The sequence below is a fragment of the Scheffersomyces amazonensis genome, assembly GCF_036850825.1.
Source record: "Scheffersomyces amazonensis strain UFMG-HMD-26.3 chromosome Unknown RJT21scaffold_1, whole genome shotgun sequence".
NCBI lineage: Eukaryota > Fungi > Ascomycota > Pichiomycetes > Serinales > Debaryomycetaceae > Scheffersomyces > Scheffersomyces amazonensis.
The window spans coordinates 3,218,023-3,230,875 of record NW_027042741.1 but is presented as its reverse complement, the minus strand read 5'-3'; the positions used below and the strand labels follow the sequence as shown (position 1 = coordinate 3,230,875).

Here is a 12,853-nt window from a genome sequence, read left to right as displayed (position 1 = left end):
ATATCTCATATCGATTTTTTCTTCACACAAATAAATTTTTTATATACATCTATGCTTATCATCAAAGGGTCAAAAGAATATGAGTAGAATATGAATAGACAATTCAGAAGGTATAATCGTTGGGGAATACTACGACGGTTTCATATGTCTTCTAGGCATAGAAATTTCCAGAGTTTACATGAGACATTTGTGGAGAAGAAATCTATGGACAAAGTGCATCGCTCATTCTATAATTCATTGATTAGTGAGAAGACATTATACTCCAAGTCCAAAATTACCATACAACCAACTATACGACATTTACTCTGTCTACTTGAGATGGAGACAAATGGTCAAACCGATCATATAACTTTAAATTCAAATATTATACCGACCAAGAAAGATCAATTACTAGAATCTATAATTTTTCACATTATACTATCTGTATATTATCATGTACATAAAGAAAGAGTCAATAGTCTATTCCGTAACCAAATATACCAGTCTCAGATAAGTCATTTGAATAACTTGGCTAAACATCTGACAAAGCAAATCGAATCCAATGAAATTAATGAAATCATAAGTTCAATTTTAGGTAATAGTACTACAGAAGATATTCCCAAGTCACTTAAAATTGCGATTCAGAAGTTCACTATAGTCTGTGAAGGCAAATATAATGGAACAGATCTTAAGAAATGGATTCTATCTCTCACTGCTGGCAATATTAGAGATAGTTGTATGCACTTAGAAGGCTTGAAATTAATTCCACCATTTGTCTTATCAGATATTCTCTTCAGAACAGCATTATCCAGAGAAGATTTTCAACTTCAACAAGATATTTGGTTACATTATATCAACATTATAGGGATTTATTATGTCGATAAAATATCTCTGTTGAAAACATGCTTTGATAATTTGGTCACAGGATGTATCTTTCATGATATTTCCTCTCTACCAAAATTAATCAATGATTCAATAATAGCCTTTCAGAACCCAAGAAAGGGTTTTGGAAATATCTTATTTATAGAGAAATATAATGAAGAATTACTTTGGCATTTGGCAATGGTTTACTTAAAATCAAGGTCTGAAAAGTCTATCGCAAGCATAGTCTCTGCTCATGAATTAGTGGTGAAACTTCTCTCCTCTCAGAAAGAAAAGTTGAATGAAACACTTGATTTGAAAGCATTTCTGGCTATCACCATGATTGTATCACTAAAATCTCAGAATATGGGTCAAAAACTTTTGGAGATAGCCGAGAAGAGATATTTGGCAGGAGAATTTAATAATTTGAATAAAACAGTTGTTGCTTATCATATATCGAAATTATTTTTGTCTGAATCTCCTGAAGAATTACTTCGAAATTTTAATTTGGCATCAGAATCATATAACAACTCAGCAAGTTTATGGTTGATATTTCTAATGAAACTAAAGGACTTTAAATTGCTTACACCGTTGAGATCTAAAAGAGTACTTACAGAAATCTTAAAGAGAAAAGATTCATTAATTCTAACAAAGGATATCTTTGCTGTTTTGATGGAACCAATCAATGAACTAAAGGACTTTAACGAAATGATCAATTTATTGGATAATCAATTGACAAGTCGGCTTCGAAGTATAATATTGCCGAAATATATAAAGATTTTATACGATAATCATAATATGGATGTTCAATTGCTAAGGTTTCCTTGGGATAAAGATAATACCGATAACTTGGGTACATTGGATTATGCTCGGCATATTTACTATGATTGTATTAAACATAAATCTGTTAATACAATCGCTACAATGTTAAAGGGAGAAGCAATGGCTGCACCCGCTGGAGTTTATGGTATCTATAAAGAACAACTTATTGATAAGGATATAAAACCAAATGAAGGATGTTTGGAAGCACTTATTTCAGCATCCAGTCAATCATCTAATGGACTCTTAATTTGGGATGATGTATACGCCCCTCAAGTAGCCATTAGCGAATTTAATAGACTAACAGGAGAGATCAATTGTTCCAATTTTATTTGGAGAACATATATACGAATGTTAGCGAAATATAGATATATTCACGAGCTAGCAGGAATTATACAACAATGGGAACAATCCCAATTTATTCCCGATCAATATTCATTATTACTTTTATTGGCATCCCTACCTATAGAACATTCGAGAAGATACATAGCTCATTTTGAAAAAGTTAGAGAAAATACTACTCTTATCGATATCAATCCCTCGGGATCAAATTCAGATTCAGATTCAGATTCATCTTCATGGCCATGGCCAACATTTGAAGAGTTGGAACTTTTCAAAGCCCGTAACTTGTCATTAGTAGCATAGTTACCCCATAGTAACATAGTTACCCCATAGAAATACCATTGTAGATATGTATACTTACCTGTATGTAATAATAAAACCACAAGTACACTACTGCTACAACCCCGGCAAATTGTTTTTTGCACCCTTTAATTCCGCTGGCCAATCATATTGCGAGCTCGCGGCCTCGGAGCCTGTAAAACAGTTCCGTTATTTTTCACTGAATCAATGAAAAAAAAAATTGACTGTACCCCAGACTGATTTGACTGTTCTGACTATTTGTCTGTTGAGTTTGTTTTGACCGTTTTGACTGTTTTGACAGATCTGACATAATAAGATACTATCCCACCATGTTACGTTTTGCTAACAAAACTTCTACCATCTCTAGAGCCAATTTGAGATCATTTGCTACTAGTTCTCAATTGTTGAAAGCTACCAGAATTGAAACTGATGCATTCGGTGAAATTGAAGTAGATGCTTCCAAATATTATGGAGCTCAAACTGCTAGATCTAAACATAATTTTAAGATTGGAGGACCTGCCGCTCGTATGCCACTTCCAGTTGTTAGATCATTTGGTATTTTAAAGAAAGCTGCTGCTATTGTTAATTCTGAAATTGGAGCTTTAGATCCAAAATTATCAGAAGCTATTCAAAAGGCAGCTACTGAAGTTTCTGAAGGTAAATTAGATGATCATTTCCCATTAGTTGTTTTCCAAACTGGTTCCGGTACTCAATCTAATATGAATGCTAATGAAGTTATTTCTAATAGAGCTATTGAACTTTTAGGTGGTGAATTAGGTTCTAAAAAACCAGTTCATCCAAATGATCATGTTAACATGTCTCAATCATCTAATGATACTTTCCCAACTGTTATGCATATTGCTGCTGTTACTGAAATCACTGGATCTTTAATTCCAGAACTTACTAAATTACGTGATTCATTACAAGCTAAATCTGATGAATTTAAAGATATTATTAAGATTGGTAGAACTCATTTACAAGATGCCACTCCTCTTACTTTAGGTCAAGAATTCTCTGGTTATGTCCAACAATTAACTAATGGTATTGAAAGAGTTGAAAAAACTTTACCAAACTTATTATACTTAGCTCAAGGTGGTACTGCCGTTGGTACTGGTTTAAATACTAGAAAGGGATTTGATGTTAAAATTGCTGATCAAGTTTCTAAATTAACTGGTTTACCATTCAAGACTGCTCCAAACAAGTTTGAAGCTTTAGCTGCTCATGATGCTATTGTTGAAGCTTCTGGTGCCTTAAATACCGTTGCAGTTTCCTTATATAAAATTGCTAATGATATTAGATACTTAGGTTCCGGTCCAAGATGTGGATATGGTGAATTATCTTTACCAGAAAATGAACCAGGTTCTTCTATTATGCCTGGTAAAGTTAATCCAACTCAAAATGAAGCTTTAACTATGGTTGCTACTCAAGTTTTCGGTAATCATTCTGCCATTACTTTTGCTGGTGCATCTGGTCAATTTGAATTAAATGTATTTAAACCAGTTTTAATCTCTAACTTATTATCATCAGTTAGATTAATTGCCGATGGTGCTGCTTCATTCAGAGAACATTGTGTTGATGGTATTGTTGCCAATGTTGATAAGATTGAAAAGACTCTTCATGAATCATTAATGTTGGTCACTGCATTAAATCCAAAGATTGGTTATGATGCTGCTTCCAAGACTGCCAAGAATGCTCACAAGAAGGGTTTAACTTTAAAGGAATCTGCTCTTGAATTAGGTGTTCTTTCTGAAGCCGAATTTGATGAATGGGTCCGTCCTGAAAAAATGATTGGTCCAAAGGATTAATTTCATTAATTGTTCATTAATTTATCATATAGACTAATTAGTTAGTAATTAAACTATTCTACTTATTTATATATATATGTATATTTATTTTGCAATCAAACTTCCAATTGCGGTTGGTGAGTCCGGCATACAGGCTCCATTTTCTCAAGACGGAAAAATATCGAACTCCATTTACAATCGATGATTATCAATAATTCATAGTGAATTAGGCACGCTAAATATATGTCATTAAACGGGATTATTAAACATGTTCAGAAGAAAGGGCAGTCTCCGAGGGTTCAGTCGCCGGGAGTAGCGAAGCCAGTACTTAAATCCGTAAAAAGTACAACCACAACAACAAGCACAAGCAGCATAACTAAGAATCCATCTCCAACCATAAGAGCACAGAGTGATCCAGGAAGTGTGAAACCAAAGAAGCTCAAATTTAATGAGTTAATGAAGAAAGCCACTAAAGTGGATCAAACAAAACTATCCATTGCCATCAAATCTAGATCAAAATCTCCAGAGGGAGCTTTGAATAAAGCAGGACCATTACGGTCGAAGGAGTCCCTGCGAACGAATTCTCCCTTACCTCCACCTAAGGTGAAAGTTCCACTAAATTCTGCAAGGAGTGTTAATCCTCAACCAAAGAAAATAGCTAGTCAAAAAGTCATGCAACCACCTAGAACCATTAAATCATCAGTAGTTAAGAAGAGTTCACCAATACCACTTCGGAAACCTTCTGAAGAACTTAAGAAGAAAGCAAATATTAAAGCTCCTTTACCACCACGAGGTCCTTCGGCAAAACTTCAAGAAGTTCTAAAGTCAAAGAATAAGCTATCAAGTACAAATAATAAGAATCCATATAAGGCATCTTCAAGGCCACAAAAAGAAGATGACTCTGATTTGGATTCCTTTATAGCATCTGATGAAGAGGAGGAAGAACCCACAAGATCAAAAGATAGAGGTTATGATCGAGAAGAAATATGGGCTATATTTAACAGAGGAAAGAAGAGATCGTATGATTATTATGACTCCGATTCAGATGATATGGAAGCTACTGGTGCTGATATTTTAGAGGAGGAATCGAGATCGAGACGGACGGCTGAACTTGAAGACAGAAGAGAATTGGAAGAAGAAAAGAGATTAGCGGCTCTTAAAAAGGCTAGAAAAATAAAGAAATAAGCAGCATCCATTTATATACATTAAATAAATGACTTTAATACATTTTTGATTAATTTAATTAACCAAAATTGCAAAAAAAGACAGACGACCTCGGTGAGGATCGAACTCACGATCTTGAGATTAACAGTCTCACGCCTTAACCAGCTTGGCCACGAAGTCATTTTTGAGTTCAGTAGGGCGGTCAATTATTTCTCGTCATGTGATTTTGTGTCACGTGATTTGAAAATGTCGTCAAAAATTTTAAAAATGACATGATTTTACACCTTCGAAGGATGTTAAATCCAATAATAGGGTTCCAAGAGCTTCTGTAGATATCTTATTACCTTCCTGAAGTCCATCTACCCCTCTGGAAAAGAATAGCAATCAGTTCAACGACACAATCTGATTACGCCACTGCAATGTTGTGAACGATGCTTATTTAGAAAAATGTAATACAATTAGCAAGATGTTGTAGCAGCAGGTGTGGGTAAGGTATTAGGTAGACAGTTAAGAACCAGAAAAGACCCAAATATGACTGCTAATCTAACTATTCAAAAGCAATGGGATGTGTATTGAAAATGTCGTTAGCCGACATAATTTCGCACTAAATTTGCAGCGAAGGCTGCAAAATCTAAATTTACTCTAATTATGTACTTCCATTAAATTATACATTTAAGCTAGGACTATAAGAGCGAGATTATGAATCATCGGTATTGATGTAATACATAGAGTATTTAGTTTGTAAATCTCCCAAGTATTTCTTCCAGTTATTTTCAGTATCAGGACCTATTTGAGTTACTATTGTTGGAATAACTTGAGCAATTCTTTTACTGAGCTTAATAATTGCTCGAATACGTTCCTGATATGTTTCAGTTTCCTGTGATGAAGCTTTATCTCCCAACTTTTTGTTTAATTGGATACTCAAATTTTTAATGATAGTATTAAAGACTTCTGCACCATCTTTTGAAAGAAGTGTAAGGAATGATGTTCCATGGTTGTTAATAAAATTAATTAAATTAGTACATGATAATACTATAACATCATTTTGAGCATCAACTAACCCCTGAGAAGCAATATTAAATCCAAGCTCATTTAAATCCACAGAATTTTCTTTTAAAACCTCATCATCTAAAGACAATACAGTATAAAAAAATTCATAGATCAATTTTCTAATCTCTAACCCTTCATCTAAAACATATTGAGATGGACCCATAGGAATGATCTTTTTGAATTTAATTTCAGGTTGTAACTGCTTGTATAATTGAGGAAGAATTTTAGTTTCTAACTGACTCATTATAATCAAAGGTTTGCTGTGTAAGGCTGTCAAAAGATTACCCACTAATAATTGACGAATATCAATACTAAGCAAGGATGTCCAAGTCATAGATATAGCAATCAATTTTTCTAATAAAGCTAAAGAATCAGGTGAATTATTTAATTTGTTTATCAATTGTTTCGAAATAACCAAAATAGTATATGCTAGCGTGAAATTATCAACTTCGGTAGTATCAGAATAATATTTGTCAACGATTGGTTCTATTAATCGTTTATCCAAAACTATAATATCACCCAATAAATCTCCTACAGCTCTCAAATCGGAACAAATAGCATGATCAAATTCAACTTTTTCCGTTGCTTCCCAAACTTTATACCAAATTGATTCCAATTGCAATTGATCACATTCAGGCAATATGATTCTAAATGAAGATATAAGATGAATAAAGTTTGATGATTTACCTAACAGAAAATGATTCAATAATGCCACTAACCCAGTAGGTATATCTCTATTGGCAATAAGACCAATGGATACAGATAATGCTTGTTTTATCGATTCATCATGAGCATCTTCAAGAATACTAAAGAGATCAGAAATACGTACTTTATTCAAAGGAACATATCTTCCAATATACCCCAAGAATCGGATATTAAAGAGAAGATTATTACTTCTAAGAAGTACCGCTTCTTGAACTTTATCTATCTCATCTATTACTTGGCTATTAACACAGGAAATGGCCAAAAGCTTTGCTGCCACTTCCAATTCCAAGTTGAGAATACCTGGAAGAGCATAATAAATGTTGTTCTTTTTAGATACAGCACCAAAGAATTCAAAAAATGAATCATTATCTATTGAGACACTGCCATTATTAACCAATTCAGTTCCAAAATTGATGATTGCTTGTAAATTATTAGACAGTATTTGATCCTTTTCGTATACTAACTTCAAAACTTTAAAGGTACGAACCACATCAAGCGTTCCTTTCCTTTTAAGAATGGCATCAACAGCTTCATTTGTTCCCAAAGTTGAACCAGGAATCACTAAAGCTAATAAATCTAAAGTTAAATGATAATTAATTTCATTATCCTTTAAAATAATACTACTCAAAAATGTTAATGAGACATTTCTTGAAAGATTAGGATCATTCGAATAAATGTTAACTAATGCTGTAAGAGAAGCATTAGTGATAGTCTCATTTTCTAAACCTTTCCATAATACATCAATAGCTTCTTGGTCTTTATCTTTAGGATTCAAAGTGGTCAAAAGAAGAGCAAGACTTTCAATACAATGTTGAATAACATCACTACTGTAACTTCTAGTATTAAGAATCTTTTGAAGTAATGCATTCTTTAACTTGTCTTGTAACTCAGAAGCAATTATTCTACTATTCTGATTTCCAAGTAATTCATTCAAAATCTTGATACTTTCATGAATGACATTAAAAGCTTTATCATCGAGTGAATCAAGTAATTCTCCAGCTATAAAGTTAACCGTATCAGTTGATAAAGTTCCAGACTCATTAAAATGTTTAAGAACATTTTCGTAAAAGGTAAAGTATTCTGGAGAACCTCTAGCCTTAACATCTAAAAGATTCAATTTATCAAATACACCATTTATCATTGAACTATCATGGAATCTATTGGTTGATTTGATTACCAGAAATACAGAAACTAATTGGTTAAGCCTACGTTCTATTAAGAAGGAGTTAAAGATTTTATTCTTAATGAATTCAAACGTTGAATTCTCACTACCTTCAAGAGTATTGATTATGGTCTCATAAGCAGATAATGCTTCATTTGATACCAATTCATTAGAATCATCAGCTGGAATAAGGATTACCAAATGTTCATAAACATCAGGTAATCCTTGAGGAAAAGTTTTGATGAATAACTTTAAAAGTTCACAAGCTTTTAATCTCAATTTCCACAGATTATCATCTTCATTGAAGTTATCATCATCATTAGCATCATCGATATCATCATCAAACTCTAACTCATCCTCATCGCCATCAATATCAATAGCATCATCATCATCATCATCATCATCCACTTTAAATGGATTAAACGTTAAGAATGATGAAATAATTTGAAAGATATCCTGTCTAAAATCATGCAATTCTTGAATCATATCACCTATTAAAGTTAATGATTGTTCTCTTAGTATATTCAACTGAACTAATTCGTCGAAATCAAAATCGTCGTCTTCGTCATCAAGTACTATATCATTTAGATTTAAGGCTTTTACAATCTGTTTAAAGATATTATGGATAGTTTCCTTGTTTACTGGAGTAACATTATGAAAGGCAATAGAATACAATTGAAATTTAACAAGTTGATTTGAGTATGCATCAAATGCATCAAGAACCTGTTCTTTAACATCTGAATGTTTAATATATTGGAAAAGATGTCCATAAGCGGTAATGGCTCGTTTACTAATTATTCCTTTCTCATTAAATATCCATTGTATAACGAATTTTAATGAATTATATACTTCAACTTCCGTTAATACATAACCTAAATTTTTAGATAAATCTACAATTATTTCAATTGCATCAACACTAGGAGATAATCCTGAAAGTTTAGGAAGAATTTCTTGAATAACTAATGTACATACAATTCTTCTTTCTATTAATGATGAAGAATTTAATATGGACTTTAAAGTCATAGTGGGGATTGACATTGTAAAACTTTTAGATCCATCAATGGCTAAATCAAACAATTGACTAATGGTCTTAACTAACACATCATTTCCTACAAATCCTATGATTGGTTCAAAGGATTTAACTGCTTGATTTTGTACAAATGAATATTCATCCTTTAATAATCTGAACAAGTCGGGGATAAAGCTTTCAATTGCCCTATTAGGAGTATGGGCAGGAAAATTCGTTAAAAACTTTCGAAAATCTTCAAGCGCCATAAACCGGAGATCCGGATCCACATCAAGTGACTTATCTTTCAAAGTTCTAATACTTTGATCCAGCATTGTTACTATAGTTATTAGTTATTAGTTTTTAGTTTTTAGTTACGAGTGTACTGCTTAGTCGGGATTTGGTTATCTGAAAAATTCAATTTTGTTCGGTGCGGAATGTGTCTGGCGACTACTGTATAATTCTGTATGAGTTTGTCTATCTACGCTATATGCCGTTTAGTCTACTTAGTGGATGTGTGTTTAGTCGACGTCTACTTCGTCTATGAGTAAGTTGTCTGAGTCTGAGTCTGAGTCGGAGTCCGAGTCGGAGTCGGAGTTGGAGTTGCGGGATTGAGCTGACTGTGACTCTGCATCTGAGTCTGAGTCTGAGCCTGTATCTGAGTCTGAGTCTGAGTTTGAATTTGAGTCTGAATCAGATCCTGTACTTGAATCTGCCGACTCTTCAGCTTCTATTTCAACTTCTTCTTTTTCCTCTTCTTCCTCCTTTTTCTCCTCGGTCACTCCTCCCTTTATCTCAATCACCTCGTCTGTCATCACCGATAGTATTCGCTTGTATCTTAACACCGTAGAAAGCTCTGGTTTATCTTTATCTTCTTCCTTTTCTTCTTTTTCTTCTTTAGCTTCTTCTTCCTGTTTCTCACCATTCAATTTCAGCTCGATTTCTCTCTCTATCTTAGCTTCTACATCTTCAGCCAATTTATTCCACTTAACAATCTCAGCTTTCATTTCATCTATTATTCGACTTCTAGATCCACCTTGTAAACCTTCTAGATAAGTAATAAGATCATCTTCATAATCAGATGGAACACTTTTTAAATTCTTTAAGATCCAGTTCTGTTTCTGTTTACTGAACTTCCAATTGTCTCGATCTTTAGCAAACTGCCTCAAATATGTTAATTGATCTTTAACTGGTGGTGGACCTCTTTCTTCCTTGGGTAATTTAACTCGTTTTGGTGGCTTCTTATTACCATCTTTCTTAGTAGTTTCTAACTGTCTCTTCTGTTTGTTTAATTTCTTAATATCATTATTAGTAAGATTAGAGTCAGATAAATGTTGACTAATAGCAAGAGGATCTTCCTCTAACTCCTTCTTAACTTTTAACCCAATACGTTTCCAAGCAGGTACCTTATCAGACATTTTTGTACTTTATGGTTAATGTCTATTAGTTGTAGCTAGCTACAGTAGACTGAAAAAAAAAAAATATCACTACATCGCATTGCGGAAAAAAAATTCTTTGGGGCCCACTTTAGCGAAGCCCATAGTTGTTTTACTTCTTCACTAATCAATACGCTAGTCACTAAAGAGACTGATTTTCTTAGTAGATTCGTTCGTCAGTGTGTTAGCTAGAGTGAGAAATTACATGGTTTGAGTCTGTTATAAATTGTCATACTTATAATGGATATAGAGATTGTAAACATTTATAAATTTATACATAACGTTTAAACATTTTATATGTGCTGTAAAGCATACTTTGTAATTTTTTGATAGTCCTTGAAGGCTTGAAGGAGATCAGAATTCTCAACAAATTCATGATCGGAATGGGCCACATGGATAGAGCCTGGTCCATAAAGATATCTCTTTTGAACTGGGACCAGTAAGTTTGGTATGTCTGTTCCATATGCCAATACAATGGTGTCAAAATCAGGAATATCATAATCAATATGTTGAGCACTACTCTTGGAACGTATGTTGTATTTCAAATTAGGCACATCTTTAATTACTTGTAAAACTTTCTCTTCTACTTCCTTTATGTCAGTAGCAATTCTAACCAGGACCAATGCTTCAGCATATCCAGGAACAACATTTGCTGCTACACCTCCTTCGAATTTCCCAACATTTAATGTGTTTGGTCCAAGTAATTCATCTACAGGGAATTTCAAATTAATTAAATCATTCAAAACTGGAATTAAGATTTCTGAAGCTGAAACTCCTAATTCAGGATATCCTGAATGTGATGCTTTACCTTCTGCTTGTAATTCAATTACCATTATACCCTTATGACCTACTCCTAATTTCAATTCAGTTGGTTCACCAAAGATTGCTACATCCCATTTAGCATTTAATTCAGTGGCTTGTTGCATTCCGACACCACTGACTTCTTCTCCTACCACAAAGAGTAAAGATACATCACCTTCTTTAACTTCACCAGAATGAATTAAAGAAAGTAATGCAAAAACTTGGGCTGCTACTGATGCCTTAGCGTCACAAGATCCTCTACCATAGATTTTGGTGCCTTCAATATTATAAGGAATATAAGGAGGGACTGTATCAATATGTGAAGTAAGTAATACTTTGGTATTTCTGGTGGAACCTAAATAAGCATAAACATTATATCTCTCATCATAGTCATCATGAATTCTTTGTAATTCAACAGTGAAACCAGCCAATTCCAAATATTTCTTTAAATACTGGGATACACCATTCTCACTATTGGAAAGAGATTCAATATCAATAAGGGACTTGTGTAAATACAAGAAGGATAAATCATTTACATAGATATCCTTCAACCCCTCGAATTGAGTTCCAACAGCAAGTACCTCTTGGTTCAATCTTGAAGCCACAACTGCCGAAACATAAATGGTTATACAATATAATATAGACTGTACTGAAGCTTTCATTATGCTATATACTCAATAGATAGATATATACTAGTTAGTTATATAATTAGAGTTGTTGAACAGTGACGAAAAAAATAGTTCAATTGTGTGGTTCCTGGTTGGATTCCTCAGGGTTTGCTTCCCTGGACTTAATCCAAGCTTCGAACTTAGTGGTTAAATCCTGAGCAATCTCTTTAGCAGTTTCTTCTCTATTTGTAGTGGTAGACATTTTAAGCATTACTTGCAGAATATACAGAAATGCTCCTGATATGAATTCGTCCATTTGAGGATTTTCCCCATGGGGATTTAAGATACGTTTGGCAATTGATTGTAATTCTTCTGCCAGAGGAATCTCAATGGATCCAACTTCTTCTTGTTTATTGTCTTCTTGTGTTTTCTCTACCATCCTTATTATCTGTAAACGTACTAGTGTCCACTATTAGCTACAATTTAAATGTATTAAACATTCACATGTTCTTATATTCGCTATTTTTCCTTGGCCTACCAACAAAATTAACTAAACTAACAAAACTACAAATCATCCTAATAAATAAGTACCCAACGTACTACCAATAATGAAGAGAATTTATTCATCCTTCTTCTCAGCACTTTCAACTTTCCCTAAAGCTCCCTTAGCAAGATCTTCCTTATCCTTATCGGAAAGCTTTTCGAATTTGGCAATATTATCGGCAGCCGCACCTTGAACTCCAGACAGAGATGAGTCTCCACCGGTGGCTTCCTTAATGACATCCCCTAATTGACCGAATTCTTTGTTATCTTGAGATTCACTCATATTTACTTTT

The 12,853-nt window shown here is 33.6% G+C and overlaps 7 protein-coding genes and 1 non-coding gene across 8 annotated transcripts; 3 read left to right on the top strand and 5 right to left on the bottom strand. All coding sequences in view use genetic code 12, as the record gives it.

Annotated features, from left to right (window-relative positions):
* The first annotated feature begins 13 nt into the window (after positions 1-13).
* RJT21DRAFT_138042 (uncharacterized protein) lies at positions 14-2,502 on the top strand. Its single transcript, XM_064883310.1, has one exon. The coding sequence runs from the start codon at positions 91-93 to the stop codon at positions 2,302-2,304; it is 2,214 nt and encodes a 737-aa protein (XP_064741810.1). The 5' UTR covers positions 14-90; the 3' UTR covers positions 2,305-2,502.
* On the top strand, positions 2,503-4,106 carry FUM12 (Fum12p; the record flags this gene model as incomplete). The annotated part of the gene is made up of 1 exon (XM_064879747.1): positions 2,503-4,106. The coding sequence occupies exon 1, from the start codon at positions 2,631-2,633 to the stop codon at positions 4,104-4,106; it is 1,476 nt and encodes a 491-aa protein (XP_064741809.1). The 5' UTR covers positions 2,503-2,630.
* A 222-nt stretch (positions 4,107-4,328) lies between these two features.
* RJT21DRAFT_138040 (uncharacterized protein) lies at positions 4,329-5,270 on the top strand (the record flags this gene model as incomplete). Its single annotated transcript, XM_064883309.1, has 1 exon — positions 4,329-5,270. One exon carries the CDS (start codon positions 4,329-4,331, stop codon positions 5,268-5,270), a length of 942 nt encoding a protein of 313 aa, XP_064741808.1.
* An 85-nt stretch (positions 5,271-5,355) lies between these two features.
* On the bottom strand, positions 5,356-5,429 carry RJT21DRAFT_t16. Its single transcript has one exon. It is a non-coding gene; the product is annotated as a tRNA-Asn (tRNA).
* A 443-nt stretch (positions 5,430-5,872) lies between these two features.
* TIP120 (Tip120p) lies at positions 5,873-9,558 on the bottom strand. Its single transcript, XM_064883580.1, has one exon. The coding sequence runs from the start codon at positions 9,505-9,507 to the stop codon at positions 5,947-5,949; it is 3,561 nt and encodes a 1,186-aa protein (XP_064741807.1). The 5' UTR covers positions 9,508-9,558; the 3' UTR covers positions 5,873-5,946.
* Positions 9,559-9,600: 42 nt separating this feature from the next.
* On the bottom strand, positions 9,601-10,626 carry RJT21DRAFT_118175 (uncharacterized protein). Its single transcript, XM_064880964.1, has one exon. It carries the CDS (start codon positions 10,588-10,590, stop codon positions 9,694-9,696), a length of 897 nt encoding a protein of 298 aa, XP_064741806.1. The 5' UTR covers positions 10,591-10,626; the 3' UTR covers positions 9,601-9,693.
* A 153-nt stretch (positions 10,627-10,779) lies between these two features.
* On the bottom strand, positions 10,780-12,097 carry RJT21DRAFT_118173 (M20 family metallopeptidase). The gene has a single exon (XM_064880963.1). It carries the CDS (start codon positions 12,069-12,071, stop codon positions 10,902-10,904), a length of 1,170 nt encoding a protein of 389 aa, XP_064741805.1. The 5' UTR covers positions 12,072-12,097; the 3' UTR covers positions 10,780-10,901.
* A 53-nt stretch (positions 12,098-12,150) lies between these two features.
* RJT21DRAFT_4988 (uncharacterized protein) lies at positions 12,151-12,843 on the bottom strand (the record flags this gene model as incomplete). Its single annotated transcript, XM_064884833.1, has 2 exons — positions 12,151-12,449; positions 12,660-12,843. The coding sequence occupies 2 exons, from the start codon at positions 12,841-12,843 to the stop codon at positions 12,151-12,153; spliced, it is 483 nt and encodes a 160-aa protein (XP_064741804.1).
* Between the last annotated feature and the right edge of the window lie 10 nt (positions 12,844-12,853).